Raw genomic sequence first — 15,391 nt, 5'->3', positions numbered from 1 at the left:
GTTTGGACTTCGCGTCCATTCCAGATGCCATGTGTGGGCAGTACGACCTGGTGCTGGGCAGCGATATTGTGTACGACCACACCATTGCTAGCCACGTGGCCCCGGCACTCGCGCGGCTTCTGCGTACCGGCGGAATGGCCTTCCTATGCTGCGAGCGGCACCGCGACGGCATGGTGTCCTTTGTTGACATCATTCAGGCAAAGATGGCGGGGTCGCTGGAGGTGGTGGCAACTCACGCAGACGCGCAGGCGTTACTGCAGCAGCTGCAGATGATCCCTGGGCTCACGTCCACGGCGTGCTCTCTGGTGGTGCTTCGCCGCCGCTGATCTCAGGGGTCCCCCGTTGGGTCACCGTCCCCCTAAAGAGGTGGTGGTTAATTTGTGTGTGTGTAACGTTTCTAATTTGCACATGTGTGTTAATTATTTTGCCGTTGTTGCTGCTGTTGTTTGGGGTCTTCGTTGTTGCTGCCACTTCATTTTTTCCCGCAGCTGGGGCCCTGTTCCAGCGCACGCGCACCTGTTTCTTTCTTTCTTTCTGTTTCCACCGTATTTTCCTCCGCGGTTATCGTCGCCTTCACGGCACCAGCGCGAGTCCGTACATCTACTGAAGGAGGCAAAGGGTCTGTGTGTGTGTGTTTTTGTTGTATTTTTTTTTTGCTTTGTTTTGTTTTTGATTTCCGCTGGGGAGAGGAGAAGGAAAAGGTTATACATACGCACGGAAGTTTGATTATTTGCTTGCACTTTTACTTTACTTGCGGCACACACTCGTGACACCATCGCCGTCCCACAGTGGGGAGGAGCCGATAGAGAAAGAGAAAGTGCGGAGCCGAGGCTGCCGGTGATGTTTCCAGCCGCCACCCGTGAAGAGGTGGTGCGGTGGGGCACGCTGCTACACGACGCGTTGCACACCGTCGGGCTCGCCCCAACCCCTGCTGTGGTGGCGGCGCTTAACACCCTCACGTCGTACGCGGAGTCCCCGCTCACGCGCTACAGCGATCCGGAGAGGGGGGCACGCACCGCCAAGGCGCACGGCGCTCTTCTTCTTGCGCTGCACACGGCGACGTCGCCGTGGCCAGCCGTGCTGCTGCGCAGACTCGCGCTGCCGCCTGTGCGCATCGCCGACCGCGACATTTCTGTGAGCGGCCCGGCGATGGAGGTGTTTGTTGTGTTGTACAACGCTGCCATCAGTAACTGCAATGCAGGCATTGCGGCGATGGAGCGTGTGCAGGTGAATTACACCCGCGGGGCGACACGCAACTCGCGTGCGAGCGCGTCCCTCAGCGGGGACACGAAGGCCGCGTTCAACAGTTTTCATGTGGGGGCCGAACTCGCAGCGTACGGAGAACAGGCGTTGTTAACGGAAGAATCGGAAAATCTGCTGACGCCCGCGGACTGTGACCTCATCCAGCAGAACTTTAATTTTCGCACCCTCCGCGAGACGGCGGATTTCTGCAAGGCGGTCGCGAAGTACGCGCACGCCACCACCTCCCACGCCACATCGAAGCAACACAATGCCCTTGCGAAACTCGCCCACAGTGCGTACACCGTGGGGCTTTCCGCGGCACACGTCTTGGAGTCGCTTCGTTTCCTGCCGCAGCTGCTGCTTGCCGCGTACCACCGCCATCGGGCGGAACACTACAATAGCGCAGCGGAGGTTCTTGACATGTCGCTTGCGCTTGGACACATTGCGTACGCCTGGCGACTAGTGAAGGAACTGGAGGAGGAGGAGCTTGCTAGCAGCATGGCTGCCTCCGCGGCGTTCAAGGAAAAGATGAGGCAGAGCGGCGGTTGGAAGCTGCTTGGGCGATTGAGTGCCACGCTCGTAGGCTCCCAGACGGCTAAAGCCGGTGGCACCGCTGATGGCGACTTGCCGGCGCAGCCCTTTAGAAAACTTGAGGAACTGCTGGAGGAGTCGGACCTCGTGCGGGTGTTTCCTCTTGCCCATATACTCCTCCATGACATCGCCACGCTTCATGACAAGTACCAACACGAGAACTCTGTTGTGTACTACGAAAGGCCGGCACGGGAAGAAGTCGTGATCGCTGATGCACCTGCGGTCGAGACACTCAACTGCTTCAGCACTCCCTCTGAGTACGTGCCTCTGGCCATCAAGCTTTCAGCAGACATGACCAAGTTTGGCGAAATGCCGTCTGGAGAAAGGTTGGAGGAACTGCTGCAGCAACAGGAGGCGACCCGCGGAATGCAGGATAGTGTGCGGAAGCAGCTGGAGGACGTGCAGGGGCTAGTCCATGAAATGGAGTTGGCGTTGCTTTTGCCGTCAAGTGTGGAGTCGGAATTGTCCGCTCTCGAGGCGCTGCTGCACCGAGACAGGGGCGTCGTGGTGACGCTTGACGAACGCTTCGAGGAGGCGTACGAGTCCGTCGCGCAGGCCCTGCAGCGGTGCGAGAAGGTCAACGGGGAGTTGTGCCGTGTCAAGAAGGGGTACCGCGGTAAAAACGTTGCCGTTGCGGTGGGGGCAACCGCGCTGAGGCAGCGTGAGCGAGCGTGGCACAAGAGGGCAGATGCTGTACGCGCTGCTCTTGCGAAGGAGCTGCCGCATTGCGGCGAGGCGGCGTTGCGTGAGGCACTTCTGCTCCCTGCCGGGGCGGCGTTGCGCCTGTGCATAACACAAGCCAAAGTCGCGATGTCGAGGGCGAAGGAAACGATTGCGCGGCACGCCCCCCACACGGATGCCTGTGCCGTGCACTTGGCAGAGCTGAGAAGCATAAGGAAGGAATCTGTCGCGGCGCTCGAGCAGATGGCTTCGCTCCGCACACCGAATCGCTGGGGGCGTGTGGCATGCGCGCTATCCGATGCGGCGGAGGTCATCATCACGGCGGAGAAATTTGTGGAGGCGGTGGAGGCGGAGCTGCAGCTGACGGAAACACTGAAAGACCACATTGTCCCCACAACGCGGCACCCCGCGCCAGATGGGCCCGTACTTTGTTCCGAGTCGCGAAAGCCGCGGCAGACGCCAAACACCCTCCTCTCAAAGGCGGTGGAAAGACGCCCCAAGCGTGCTCGCTCGTCTGAGACGCAGAGCGACGAGGAAGAGGAGGAAGATGAGGAAGTGAGCGGGGAAAAAGCAGTTGAGTCGCCGCCAGAACAACAGCGAAAAGGAGTGCCCCGAAAGGCGATCAAAAGAACGAGGCAGCTGGCGGAGGAGGAGGCGGAGGACCGCTCGCCTCCCGCGCTGGCAAAGATGGCCAAGGCAGCAGCACATAGTGCGAATACAGCTGAGATGGCACACAGCAGTGAGACGGTGAGAATCCCCGAGGCCATCGTCTCTGCATCGCTGCTGGAGCGCCTTCGGCGTCGGCAGCAGGAGTTGGGGGCGGACGGGGAGAAGGCAAAGGAAGCAACAGGGGCCTCAGACAGGGGCGTGGGGAAAAGAGAGCAGGGTGGCAAAAGACAACGGCAGCGGTAGAGCCTGTCAGCACGAAGTTGCGGACGATGAGTCCACGTCGTCGCCACCACCGCCCGCCGCACAGTGTGGAAGCGAGAGCAACGAGAAACTGAGGCACAGGGGCGGGCGGCGGGAGTGGCGGCCAAGGGAGCGAAACAGAGACACAAAAGACGAAGAGAAGGGAGGGAAAAAACGGTGGATGATGTCCATAAAGGCATGCGGCCGCCCCTATCGGCCTGTGTTTATTATTATTATTATTATTATGTGTGTGTGTGTGTTTGTGTTTCTCACCTCCTTTTCTCTTGCAGTGGTGGGGTAGAACTGCGGGAAGTGGCAAGATTGAGGTGCAGGAGAGGAAGCGCGGCCTCACGTGGGAGGCGGACGTTTATTATGGTACTGCAGCACCTCGATCTCCTGCGACGAAAGCGCATTGTGCTCGCCTCTGCTTCGCCGCGACGACGGGAAATACTTGAAAAGGTTGGCCTGCACCACCTCGAAGTGTGTGTGTCGGGCTTTGCGGAGAACCTCCCCAAGGCCAACTTCACCTGCGGCGGGGACTACGCGCTGCGCACCGCCCGGCACAAGGCAGAGGACGTCGTGCGTCAACTGCAGCAGCCACAGCAAGCCGTCGAAGTAACGGACGAAAAGAGAAATGGCTTTGACCCCCCGCCGCCGTTCGACATCCTCATCGCGGCGGATACGGTGGTCACCATGCCGGCACCTGATGGCGGAGTTGTGATCATTGAAAAGCCTGCCACTTCGGAGGAGGCGGCGGCGATGCTGCGTCGCTTCGCGGGCACACAACACGACGTGTGGAGCGGTGTCGTGTTGGTGGTGCGTGACGAGTCGAGCAGTGGCAGCGGCGGTGGTGGTGGTGGTGGTGGGCTGCACTGGCGTGAGGTGAAGGTGCGCACGACAGTTAAATTTGCACCGCTGGTGGAGGAGGAGATCGCTGCATATGCGTCAAACCGCCGCCACTGGGAGGGGAAGGCGGGCGGCTACGGCATTCAGGACGCCGCGGCGTGCCTCATAACCGCGATTGATGGCGATTACTACAACGTGATGGGCCTCCCGCTGCGGGCGGTGTGCGCGGAGTTGGACCAAGTCATACGCGACGGCGTCTGGCGGTGACGCGCAAACCAAGTGGCGGAAAGAACAGCGAGAAGAAGGCACGTGCCTCCTGCTCCCTCCTCCTCCTCCTTTTTCTTTTGTTCTTCTCTCCTCCTCCTCTCACCTGCCACTGAGCGGGAGGTCGCGTTGCCCGTTAATTGTTGCTGACACCTCTTTTCGGTCTCCTTCCACTCGCCCCGCCTCTTTTTTTTTCTTTTTGCTGCACTCGTGGTGTTGCCACGCAGCACGCACGTGGCGAACAGCGTCCCACAGTTGGCGGGAAATGGGCAACACGTGTGCGCCGCAAAAGGGGCTGCGCTTCAAGAACTTCATCATCGCCGTTTTCTCCCAGGACTTACAGCGCAGCCCCGTGCGAGATGCCTTTGGCAACCTGCAGGACTACGTTTCTAACAACCCTGAGCGTATTTCACGTGTTTGCCGCAAGATCTCCAAGCTGCTGGTCATATCCCTCAAACGGCATAAGGTGCGGCGTGTCATGGTGGGGGTGCAAATGCTGCGAGACTTAATTGCCCAGTTTGACGACGTTGGTGGGTTCGTGCCGGACTGCATTAGTATTTGCGTACTGCTTTTCTCCCACTCCACAGTGGAGTATCGCATCGGGGCCGCGGATGTCTTGGCCATTTTATGTTACAAACTTGCCCGACGCGTGGATGGCGAGCACTCCTGCCGTTTGATAATGGACAACCGAGAAAAACTACTCCCCCCGCTGGAGAAAATGTGCCTAGAGACAATTGCAAATGATGATGCCGCTACAATGCGGTGTCGCTACGCCGCAATTGTGGCACTAGGGAACGCTATATACTGCGTACGTGGTGCCTTGGCAAACACAACGAGTCGCCAGAAAATTCCCTTCTTGCAAAACCTTTTAAACGCGATGCGTGCTGAGGGTGAATCGAAGTGGATCCAGCATGAGCCCCTCGCGGTGCTTCTACAGCACATCAAAAGTGGTCCATTCGATGGGGTTGCCCTTCCCACCGAACCGCGGGAACGGGAGCTTGCGTGCATCAGCGCAGCTTCATGGGGCATAGGGACGGTGGTTGGGTGCGTTTCAAACGCCGGAATACATCACTTTCTGCAACTTGTCTTGGAGTTCATTGCGTCTTGCGACGGATGGTCGTTACCGGGGTTTGCATGTGTCACGCTGCGGTCATTGGCGCGGGCGTTAGAGTGGCGGCCGCAGCAACTCGGCTTCACTGTCTGCCAGTGCCTCTGTGAAATGATCATGGTACCCCGTAAAGGGGAAGAAACGACGATGAAGGTGCAGGATGGCGTCATTCGAGCTCTCATTGTCTGCATGCACGAAGTACGCATGACAGGTGGGCGGCCGCAGATTTTGTTTGAGGTGGTCCGTAAATGCATGAGTCAGGCCAACCGGACGGAGGACTACAACAACCTCCTCCTGCAGCTGGTGACGACGCTTATGTACACAACTCACAAATGGCGAAATGCACTGCGGCTGCACCTCATACTCGTGGAGCTATTGGGGGCATGCCAAGAGGCGGTGTCTAAGAACGTGGTACGCGGCCTGCGCATCCTGTCTCAGGCCGCGCCGTACGTGCGGGCTGTTCCGCTGACTGACCGCACCGACATTAACTTCTCGGGGGTCATTGCGCCTTTTCTCGCGACACACGACGAGGCGCAGCCGTATGCCGCCCAGGTGCTAGTGGGCCTCCTCGTGGGGACCGTCGCATCGCAGGAGTTAGTTCTGGAAAGCAGTGTCTTCGACTCAGCGACGGTGATGGCGGAGCCGCCTCCCCCACTCATAACGGATGAACAGGACGTGGTTGTGGCAAAAAAATGGGTTTTGTCTTGTATTGCCAGCGCGAAGCCCGTGACACCGTCGTGTGTGATTGAGGTAGGGCGTGTGGTGGTGGCCGTAATGCAAAGCCGCGGCGCCTCCTCGTTGCCGTTTGTTCTCTCCGTCGTTTCACGGTTGCAGGCGTTTGTGGCGAAGAACAAAACGGCCGCCGACCTTCATGTGGCGTGGGCGCATCTCTCGCTTGTGGTGCTTGTGAACTGCGGGGCCGTCCTCGCGCTGCGGCAACTTGCACGCTACGCGATGGGTCTGTTGCGGCAGCGCCGCCACCGCAACGAGTTGGCAAGGCGGTTCAGCTCGCGACTGGCGGACGGGGATGTTGGGGAACTGAAACTCGTCAGTGGCAGCAAAGTGCCGGAGGAGCTGCTGAGCAGTAAGTCGGTACACCACATGCCGGTGACGCTTCTCATTTCCTTTGAGGCCGTTGCGGAGGCCATCACGGAGGATGCCAGCGCAGAGGTGTACACCGTCTTTGGCGCCCAGACTGCGGCAGAGCTGAAGGTGGCCATCGCAGGCGCACTTTTGAACCCCGATGCGGATGAAGTCGGCAGCCCGTCATTGACGCCGCGCGCCCCCACTCGCGTGCAAGCAAAGCGTCACTTCAGCCTGGAGGCGTTGCACCCGTCGCACAGTGACGAGGCTGCGACCATCACGGTTTTTGTAGTGGACGGTGGTGCAGCAGAGGCGACGGCGGTGGCGGGAGATGCCGCTGTGACTGCCGCCCCTTGTGGCAGGCAGGAGCTCTTCACGGGGAGGGCAAGAGACTGCATTGCCGACCTTCTTGCACGCCACGGTGTTGGTGCAACGACGCAGCTGGTGCAACCACTCGCTCGTACTGCGCTGCTTGTCCCTACGCTAGATAAAAGGGAAAAGGTTAGGGATGCCACGAACGCCACGTCGGACGCGGCGAGCGCGGGTGCCGCGGATTCTCAGAAGTCATCCACGGCTGCTACTGCCTTGCCTGGGTCGCCCGTCAGCCACAACGTCCCGTCGACCTGCTCAAAACTGACCACGGGCACTCATGCGTTTCGCGAGGATGATGCTGGCTTCGTAGACAAGTCACCCAATGCTACTCATGTTGTCGCCGCAGCACCGCGTAGTGGTGCCCCCAGCGCCTGCATCGCGTACAGCAGCACGCAAGAGGCCTCAGAGGGAACAAGTGATGACAGAGCAGAGGGTAAAAAAGACATCATTAAAGTACGTGGCATGGACGGGCCAGGGAGTAATTACGTGGATGTACTCTGAGCACGATGGGGCGTGGGGGCGCGGAGTCGTGGGGGGCGCCGCTTCCGTTTTACTCCTTTATTATTATTATTGTTCTTGTTGTTGTTGTTATTATTATGTGCTCCCTGCAGCTGCGTTAGTGCGCTGGCTCCGTCATGTTGCTGTACTAATACTTCTATGCATCTTGTTTTTATCCCCCACCCCACCCCACCCCCGGCTGCTGCTGCCGCCGCTGTGCGTTTAGGTGATGGGGGGGGGAACAAAAACAAAAAATGGGTGAAAACATTTTCTTTTTTTACTTGTTAATTTTCTTTCCTGTCTGCCTGCTTCTTTCTCTGCTTCAGTCCAGCGGCGGCAGAAGAGGGAAAGTGCATGCAAACGAAGAGGAAAGAAGAACAACGACGAGGGGTCCGTGAATCGGTGTGGGTGGGCACCGACGGTGGCTTTGCCATCCTGCGGCATCCACTTGCCTCCCGCGCAATGACACTTTTTTCCGCAGTGTGGCGGGCGGGTCCCAATTCGCCCTCACCCCATCACCCTACTTTTTTCTGTTTCTCGCTTTGCCGCTAGAGCTCAAAAAGGTACCAGCAAAACCCACACACCATGTCCAGAGGCACACTGTCCGATCATCTGATCGGCGAAAAGAGTTTTATTGATATTCGTCACAACGCCATCGAGGGTGAGGCGGCAGCCCTGCTCTACCCTGCTGATGACGACAGACAGCCGTTGCGCTGTGCACTGACCATCTCCAACTATCGCGTTGTGATTCGTCCCGAGGGGGGCGACAGGGTTGCGGAGGCGCTGGGGTTCTCGCTGCCGCTCCTCTCGATTGCGTCGTGGAGTGTGCAGCGCAAGCCAATGAGTGCGTTGCCGCGTGCCGTATTTCAGTGGGGGTGGGGGCAGGCGGCCACTGATCACGACACGGCAACGTGCTCGCCAGACGAAAAGACGCCCCCGCCACTTGCCCAAAGTAACTTCCCGTCAGCCGGGTACACGCTGAGGATCGTCTCAAAGCATCTTTGGGAGGTGGAGGTTTTACTGCAGGGAGAGCGTCTGGCCACTACTGTGCGGGGCCTCTGGCAAAAATTAAATGCCCCGCAACTGAGGTCCATGCCGGCGTTTGTGCTTTACAGGAATCGCCACTTCGCACGTTACGAAAACGTCGCTGCGGATGATGTTGAGAATACTGAAGAAACCCGTCGGGCGGAGGAGAGGGGGGATGGTAGTCGCAGCATCGACAGGGTTTGTGAGGGTGGCGGTGTCGTGGAGGATGGAGTTGAGAATCTCATGGACAGCATCGAGTTTGGCTGGAATTTGTACGATGCGGAGCGAGAGCTTGAGAGGCAGCTCTCGCTGCTTCCCGGCACGGCGGTGCCAAGCCCGAGTGATACTTCCCGCGCTGGCACCATGCGCGACCTGCGGCCGTGGTTTCGCTTGACTTGCGTCAAGCAGCCAAGCAACGGCTACGGCAAGTCGCCGACGTACCCGTTTCGTGTGGTGGTTCCCAACGCCGCCAGCGACGAGCTGTTGGAAACTGCAATGACCACCCGCTCCCGCGCACGGTTTCCCGTCGTGTCGTTTGTGCACCTGGGAAGCGGCGCCGTGCTTGCACGCGCCTCGCAGCCCTTAATGAGGTCCCCAGCGCTGCTTCAGGACGGTGAGTTATGCCGTATGTTTACAAACAGCGGCTATCATGCCCACAACGCCGAACCCCGCAGTGAGGTGTCTGTGTCTGTGTCGGTTGCTCCGCTCAGCAGCAGGCCGATGCCGCCGCCCTCACTCTTCGACACGTCGTTGGATGAGCCTCAGGCGATGCGTCTGCCCCCAGGCGTGCAGAAGGACACAACTGCAGCGGCCACGCGATCTCAACGAACTCTCTTCGTCTTTGACTGCCGACCCTCCAACGCGGCCCATGCAAATCTTGCCATGGGCGGGGGCTACGAGGGCGGTGCCACCCACGACTTCTGCGAAGTCAAGTTCCACGGCATTGAAAACATTCACAATGTCTCAAAGTCTTTTGCAAAGTTAAAGACCCTCATTCATCGGTACAATGGAAAGCAGGCTAGGGAGGATTTTCTTCTGCAGCTTGACGGGACGCGGTGGCTGGATTATGTCCAACGTGTTTTGATCTGCTCTAACAAGATTGCCGAGTCTCTCGACCTCGGTAACTCCTGCCTTGTGCACTGCACCGATGGGTGGGATCGCACCCCGCAGTGCACCGCCACCGCCATGTTGCTGCTGGACCCTTTTTATCGCACCATTATCGGGTTTTGTGTGCTGGTGGAAAAGGAGTTTTGCTCGTTTGGGCACAAGTTTGCAGAGCGGTGTGATCATCAGGTGTTGGGGGAGACCAGCTACGCCTCCGACGCGGGGGTTACTGGGTCCGACACGGACGCGCAGCAATCAGCCGCAAAGTTGCAGCCCTCACCCATCTTTGTGCAATGGATGGACGTGGTGTTTCAGGTGGTGCGGCAGTTTCCACGGCAGTTTGAGTTTACCACACGACTGCTGGAGTACCTTAGCGAGGAGGTGTACGCCTGCCTCTACGGGACGTTTCTTTGCAACGGGGAGAAGGAACGCATGTTTGAGGGGGTGCGTCTGGGCACGGCCTCCATCTGGACACACGTGGTGCGTGCCGCGGCGAGGGAACGCGCAGGGAAATCACCGCTCTACTTCGTCAACGACGCCTACGACTCTGCGACAGCCTGGCAGTACATCTCAAAGAAACGGGGAAGTGGTATTCAGCGGCTTTCACCCAACTGCAGCAGCAAACGTCTTGTATTTTGGGAGTCCTTTTACCTGCGGCACGATGGGGACAACTGTTCTATAGAGCTTTGCGATGGGACACAGAAAGTGACGAAAAAATTGATGTTTCACAAAGCGTGGGAAGAATACTTCGATGAATTTCTGCGGGACTCGTGTGTGGAACGTAGAGAGGAGGTGTCAGACATGCGGCGACGGTTGCAAAACCTTTGTGTTGGGCGTTCAACGGCTACCGCTGCGAGCACCGCGTCCGGGAAGGGTAACTCTAAGATGTGCAGTCAGTGTCACAAGACGCTTGGATTCTTTTCCTTGCGGGAGCAGTGCGTTAGATGCGGCTCCACCCTGTGTAGCAGTTGTGCAAACTCCGGCCCTGGCAGCTTCAAGCTGTGCCTGGACTGTTACAAGCTGTGTGAATGGGATAGTCAGTAGCAGGGCAGATGCAGGTGCGTACATGTGTGTGTGAGAGAGAGGGAGAAGCCGGGAAGGGCAGGGAGGAGAAGGGCCAGGAGTTCGCTGGTATCTCACTTCCGTGTACTCTTGTGATTTGCACGCCTCGGTCGCTGTGCTCGCATGTGTTACTTCCGCCGCGTGTGATGGTGAAGGTGTGTGTGTGTGCGTGTGCGTGTGCGTGTGCGTGTGCGTGACTTAGTGGTGAGTCTCTCATCTGAATCGTTCCCCTTTGCTCTCCGCTGCGGTGCACAGGAACGCGGCAGTCTGAAGGCCTACATAGCGCAAAGTACAACACCCTCGCAAGAAGCAACACATATCGCGCAGAGCAGCGGCCGCGCCAACGAGCAGTCCAGGAAAGGAAAGCGAAGCAACCCACAAAGCGAATTCGCCCAGCGAGGTTTAATAAGGGCATGAGTATGGAGACGCAGCCGTTGGAAAGCCCCCCAATCTACGTGGAGGAAAAGCCCCTGACGCAAATCCCCCAACGATTTCTCCTACCAGCTGCGCCTGGGAAGAAGGGGCGCGAGGCTTCCGTCGACGGGGGACGCCCGTCGGTGCACGAATTGATGCGGAACGACGACTACACGAAGAAAGTTGCACGCAGCTCGACGGGCCGACTGGTGTCTCACTACCGCGTCCCGGTGAGTCGTCCACTGCCGCTTCACACGCCGGAGGCCGGCGCGGATCGGCGCCCTCTCAAGAGGAATGTTGAGAGTGTCTTTGCCTCGCTCTTTCGTGGATCGGGGGAGGGCGCCGTGGTGCCTGATTTTTTGAAGCCTGCGGAGAACAACCGCCGACGCGAGATTGAGGAGCGGAAGAAGCGAGAGGAGCAGGAACAGCCTATTTTTGGCGACCCCGATGCGAAGCAGCGCCTGCTGGAGCCGAAGCACATGCCGAAACTTGACATGAAGGTGCCGGTAGACTTCGTCCCGCGTTGCGCAGCGATGAGGACGCAGTCGATCCCGATCTACGCCGAAAAGGAGGACGCACAGGCCCAAGCAGCGCCGGAAAGAAGGGGCGGCTGAGAAGTCCGACAAGGACTAAAATGGATGGCAGATATTGCGCGGGCAAATGAAAAGGAAGGACCCGAGGTGGAAAGGAAAAAAGAAGAAAGGAGAGAGCTTCAAAAACAAAAACGCAAGAAAACAAAAAAAAATACCGAGGGAATTGGTCGCATAGCGGCGGCTGCGCATTTAGCAACTTGCGGACGCCGCGCAACAAGGAGGAGGAGCGGAGAGGCGACGGAAAACCATGTAGGGATAACCGCCGTGCTGGGGTGCGGGCGGTGGGCTCATGTCAGACCGCTACGGTCAAAGCGGTCCAGCAGGGAGGGGAGGGGAGGGGGGGGGAAGGCGAGAACTGCAACCCACCGCCGGAGAAGAAGCGGATGGGCAAAGAACTGCGTTAGCCCTACAAAAAGGAAAAAAATAATGCACGCGTGTTTTTTTTTTTTCCGGCGCGCGTCTCTCTACGCATCTTCTTTTGTTTTTGTTTTTGTTTTTTTATTATTCTCGTCTCTTAAATTAAAGGAATGGCAACTGCAGCCACCGCCGCGTGCGCACGCACGCCCCCCCCAAGAAGCGGAAATGTGAGAAAAGAAAACCTCGGCCCCGGCTGGGTGCGGGCGCGGCGGAGCATACGCCCCAGGCTGGCTGCGCAGGACGAAGGCAGCTGGGCGCCGCCTTCGCCGCCGTATTTATTTTGCCGTCTTTTTTGCTTTTGCCGGGCGCGGGCGGCGGCGCGCTCGCATGTGGTGCGCGGGCCCCCTTCTCCTTCACCGGCGCCCAAACCCGCGGCACCGCACTTCATCAACGCCTCCCCTCATTGCAGGGACGTCGCAGTGTTTGGTGTTGATGGACACATGTGGCGACAGCGCTGGGTGTGATGGGCGTGTGCCTCGGCCATTGCTGCTCGTCCTGCCGGGGCTGTGGGGGGGACAGCGCCTCCTGCTGAGTGAAAGCGAGAGTGCGGAATTGCGACGTCTCGTGGGGAATCAAAAAAAAAAAAACGCAGTCGCCCAGCGCCACTCATTGCGTTTCGTCGAGGAGTCCATTTTTCCCCTTGTGTATGATTTTTGTTTTTGTGTCTCTACCCCATTTTGTTGTCATCTGCTGCCGGTGCTTTGCTGGACGAATCCACGCCTCTATTCCCCCTTTTCTGCCTCGGTGGTTGCGCGCCGTGCGCCTCACGGATTGGACGCAACGGACGCGTTGAGGGGCAGACCGAGTGAGGCATGAACTGCGCGGGGGCGTGAGGGCCTTTGCGGCAGGGCGATCTTTAATTTCCCCCTGCGGACGATGAACGCACACGGACACGCACTGCCCTCTTGCGCTGCTGGGTGCGTGGGGCAAAAACATCTGCCGGTGCATTTTTTCAAAATTATTATTATTTTGGGGGGAACTGCGGGAATTTATTACTTTTCATCTGCGGTATCTCTTCTTTTGTGTCTCGGGCGATAGTCACCGCTGCTGCCTGAGCTCCGGTGCCGCGGCCGCCACCTTGCGGGATTGCGCTGCCTTTAACTCCCTCTTCCCTCTCTCTACCGGCACGCCCCCGTTCCGTTATGGCATTGCTTCTTTCGTCTCTCCCACGCACCCACACACGCAGAAGGAAGGAGACCAAACACCACTCGCTGCTGTGCGCGCTGAAGGCTCTGCAGTCACCACCGGCAACACACACATACACACACAACCGTCGCGGCCTGAGCGGATCCACCGCAAGGAGGAAAGGGAGAGAGAGGGAGAGTGAGAGCAGCGACGACCCAACATGCCCCGGCACGTGTTTTTGTCTTCCGCGGTGCTGCTGCTGCTCCTCTTTGTCCCATTGCTGGCGCGCGGCAGCAGTGAAGCTGCCGGCGCTGAAGGGACGGAGTCGAAGGAGGTTGAGCTCTTCAAACCGAAGGAGGATGTGGTGCCCGCTGATGGGGAAGAGGAGGGAATAGAAGCACGCTACAAGAGCGCTTCCTCATTCCAAGGTAGTTCCCTCGTTGAGGCAGATGGTGTGATGGTTGCGCTTGCTTTGGCCATCTACAACGACGGTGTTAGATACGGCACGTATACTGACATGTGGGCAAAGTGGCACCCGTACGGAGGCGGCAGTAAGATGCCAAAAGGCGCTGCATGGGATAATCACTGGAAAACGCAGCTTGTGACTGAACCGTCTGCCAAAGAGGGCCACCATGACGTAGTGCGCAGTCCCAAGGCTGTGGTGAGGGGAAATAAAATATTTGTTCTTGCGTCGAACTTCACCGTTATTACCAATGGTGCTTCGGGGCCTGTAACTTACTGGGGCCTTGAGCTGATTGTTGGTGAGGTTCGGAAGACCGCAGAGAATGATGTGAAGCAAGTCTCATGGAAGAAGACCAGCTTGCCGAAGTCTACGCATGAAGCGCCGATGCAGCAGCATTCGTGGGAGAGGCTGGAGGCTGTTGATGGGTCCAGAGGGGTTGCAGTTGGGGGCAGTACGATTGTTTTCCCTCTTTTGGCCACAAAACGAGCCTACGAGGGAAAAGAAGGGGAGGACATAACCGCTTGCACCGTCATTTACTCCGACGACAATGGCGTGAGTTGGAAATTTCCTGCGCAAGCTGCGATCGCCAATGACTGCGCTTTCGCCAGGCTTCTCGAGTGGGAGGGGAAACTCCTCATGGTCACCGCGGCCCCTTCTTCTTCTTCGTGGCGCAAGGTGTACGAATCCGCTGACAATGGGAAGACATGGACAGAGGCTAGCGGGCCACTCTCGCGCCTGCTGAGGGACGCATACGCATTACCGGACATCTATGGTTTTGTGGAGTTCATTACAGCAACAATTGAAGAGAAGACTGTGCTGCTGTGCACCCAGCTGGTGTTCATTCACAGAACAGAAGAAGGGGGCAGCGCACCAAACGACACCCATAATGTAATTCACCTGTGGCTCTCTGATGGGGCTCGGATATATGATGTTGGGCCAATATCTGTTGATGATGCGGGATTCTCTTTCAGCACGCTGTTGCACGCAAAGGATGGGTTGTTTGCCCTCTACTCGAAGGAAGGGGAGCATGGAAGGCCAGGCAGTTTTGTTTTTAAGCCGCTCACGGAGCAGCTGCGTCACATCAAGACCGTATTGAGTAAATGGAAGGAAGTTGATGACAGGGTCTCAAAGCTTTGCGGCTCCACCACCACCGCTGCAATGAAGGATGGCGCAGAAGGTGCTGGCTGTGTCGGTCCTCTGCCAACGGCCGGGCTGATTGGATTTTTGTCCAACAACGCCAGCGATACTCACTGGAATGACGAGTACTTTGGGGTGGGCGCCACGGTGCCTACGGGGACGAAGAAGGTTGAGAATGGCTTCCAGCTGGCAGGGCACGGCGCACGGATTGCGTGGCCGGTGGGCAGACAAGGACCCAATTCAGTGCGCAGTTATGTGGGTGAGGAGCTGACACTTGTGGCGACAGTGATCATTGACAAGGTTCCCACGGCCGCCACCCCGTTGCTGGGCGTGAGCATGCATGGTTTTTCACCCAGGAAACATCTCGTGCTGCGGTACGACGAGCGTCGGCACTGGAAGACGAGGTTCGGGGAAGAAGAGAATGCATCAGCAGCTGCCGTGGGAGGTGGGGACGGT

General features: G+C 58.2%; 7 protein-coding genes and 1 pseudogene across 7 annotated transcripts, besides 9 other annotated features; all 8 read left to right on the top strand.

Annotated features, from left to right (window-relative positions):
* Positions 1-2: 2 nt before the first annotated feature.
* Positions 3-326, top strand: TraAM80_02539 (uncharacterized protein; the record flags this gene model as incomplete). The annotated part of the gene is made up of 1 exon (XM_029379538.1): positions 3-326. A coding segment is annotated over one exon (324 nt), but the record flags the coding sequence as incomplete, so codon positions are not given.
* A 151-nt stretch (positions 327-477) lies between these two features.
* Positions 478-839, top strand: TraAM80_02538 (hypothetical protein; annotated as a pseudogene).
* A 1-nt stretch (position 840) lies between these two features.
* On the top strand, positions 841-3,426 carry TraAM80_02537 (uncharacterized protein; the record flags this gene model as incomplete). The annotated part of the gene is made up of 1 exon (XM_029379537.1): positions 841-3,426. The coding sequence occupies one exon, from the start codon at positions 841-843 to the stop codon at positions 3,424-3,426; it is 2,586 nt and encodes an 861-aa protein (XP_029240597.1).
* A 221-nt stretch (positions 3,427-3,647) lies between these two features.
* Positions 3,648-3,669: a microsatellite.
* Positions 3,669-3,689: a microsatellite.
* A 106-nt stretch (positions 3,690-3,795) lies between these two features.
* Positions 3,796-4,536, top strand: TraAM80_02536 (septum formation inhibitor, Maf-like protein; the record flags this gene model as incomplete). Its single annotated transcript, XM_029379536.1, has 1 exon — positions 3,796-4,536. The coding sequence occupies one exon, from the start codon at positions 3,796-3,798 to the stop codon at positions 4,534-4,536; it is 741 nt and encodes a 246-aa protein (XP_029240596.1).
* A 45-nt stretch (positions 4,537-4,581) lies between these two features.
* Positions 4,582-4,635: a sequence feature (GA-rich).
* A 163-nt stretch (positions 4,636-4,798) lies between these two features.
* TraAM80_02535 (uncharacterized protein) lies at positions 4,799-7,597 on the top strand (the record flags this gene model as incomplete). Its single annotated transcript, XM_029379535.1, has 1 exon — positions 4,799-7,597. One exon carries the CDS (start codon positions 4,799-4,801, stop codon positions 7,595-7,597), a length of 2,799 nt encoding a protein of 932 aa, XP_029240595.1.
* A 57-nt stretch (positions 7,598-7,654) lies between these two features.
* Positions 7,655-7,694: a microsatellite.
* A 485-nt stretch (positions 7,695-8,179) lies between these two features.
* On the top strand, positions 8,180-10,768 carry TraAM80_02534 (zinc-binding phosphatase; the record flags this gene model as incomplete). Its single annotated transcript, XM_029379534.1, has 1 exon — positions 8,180-10,768. The coding sequence occupies one exon, from the start codon at positions 8,180-8,182 to the stop codon at positions 10,766-10,768; it is 2,589 nt and encodes an 862-aa protein (XP_029240594.1).
* A 175-nt stretch (positions 10,769-10,943) lies between these two features.
* Positions 10,944-10,982: a microsatellite.
* A 217-nt stretch (positions 10,983-11,199) lies between these two features.
* TraAM80_02533 (uncharacterized protein) lies at positions 11,200-11,814 on the top strand (the record flags this gene model as incomplete). Its single annotated transcript, XM_029379533.1, has 1 exon — positions 11,200-11,814. The coding sequence occupies one exon, from the start codon at positions 11,200-11,202 to the stop codon at positions 11,812-11,814; it is 615 nt and encodes a 204-aa protein (XP_029240593.1).
* Positions 11,815-12,115: 301 nt separating this feature from the next.
* Positions 12,116-12,146: a microsatellite.
* Positions 12,147-12,269: 123 nt separating this feature from the next.
* Positions 12,270-12,299: a microsatellite.
* Positions 12,300-12,512: 213 nt separating this feature from the next.
* Positions 12,513-12,552: a microsatellite.
* Positions 12,553-13,460: 908 nt separating this feature from the next.
* Positions 13,461-13,479: a microsatellite.
* A 76-nt stretch (positions 13,480-13,555) lies between these two features.
* TraAM80_02532 (trans-sialidase) lies at positions 13,556-15,391 on the top strand (the record flags this gene model as incomplete). Its single annotated transcript, XM_029379532.1, has 1 exon — positions 13,556-15,391. A coding segment is annotated over one exon (1,836 nt), but the record flags the coding sequence as incomplete, so codon positions are not given.

This window comes from Trypanosoma rangeli, assembly GCF_003719475.1.
Source record: "Trypanosoma rangeli strain AM80 chromosome Unknown Tra_15.4_contig_00059, whole genome shotgun sequence".
NCBI lineage: Eukaryota > Euglenozoa > Kinetoplastea > Trypanosomatida > Trypanosomatidae > Trypanosoma > Trypanosoma rangeli.
This window is presented reverse-complemented; position numbering and strand designations above follow the sequence as displayed.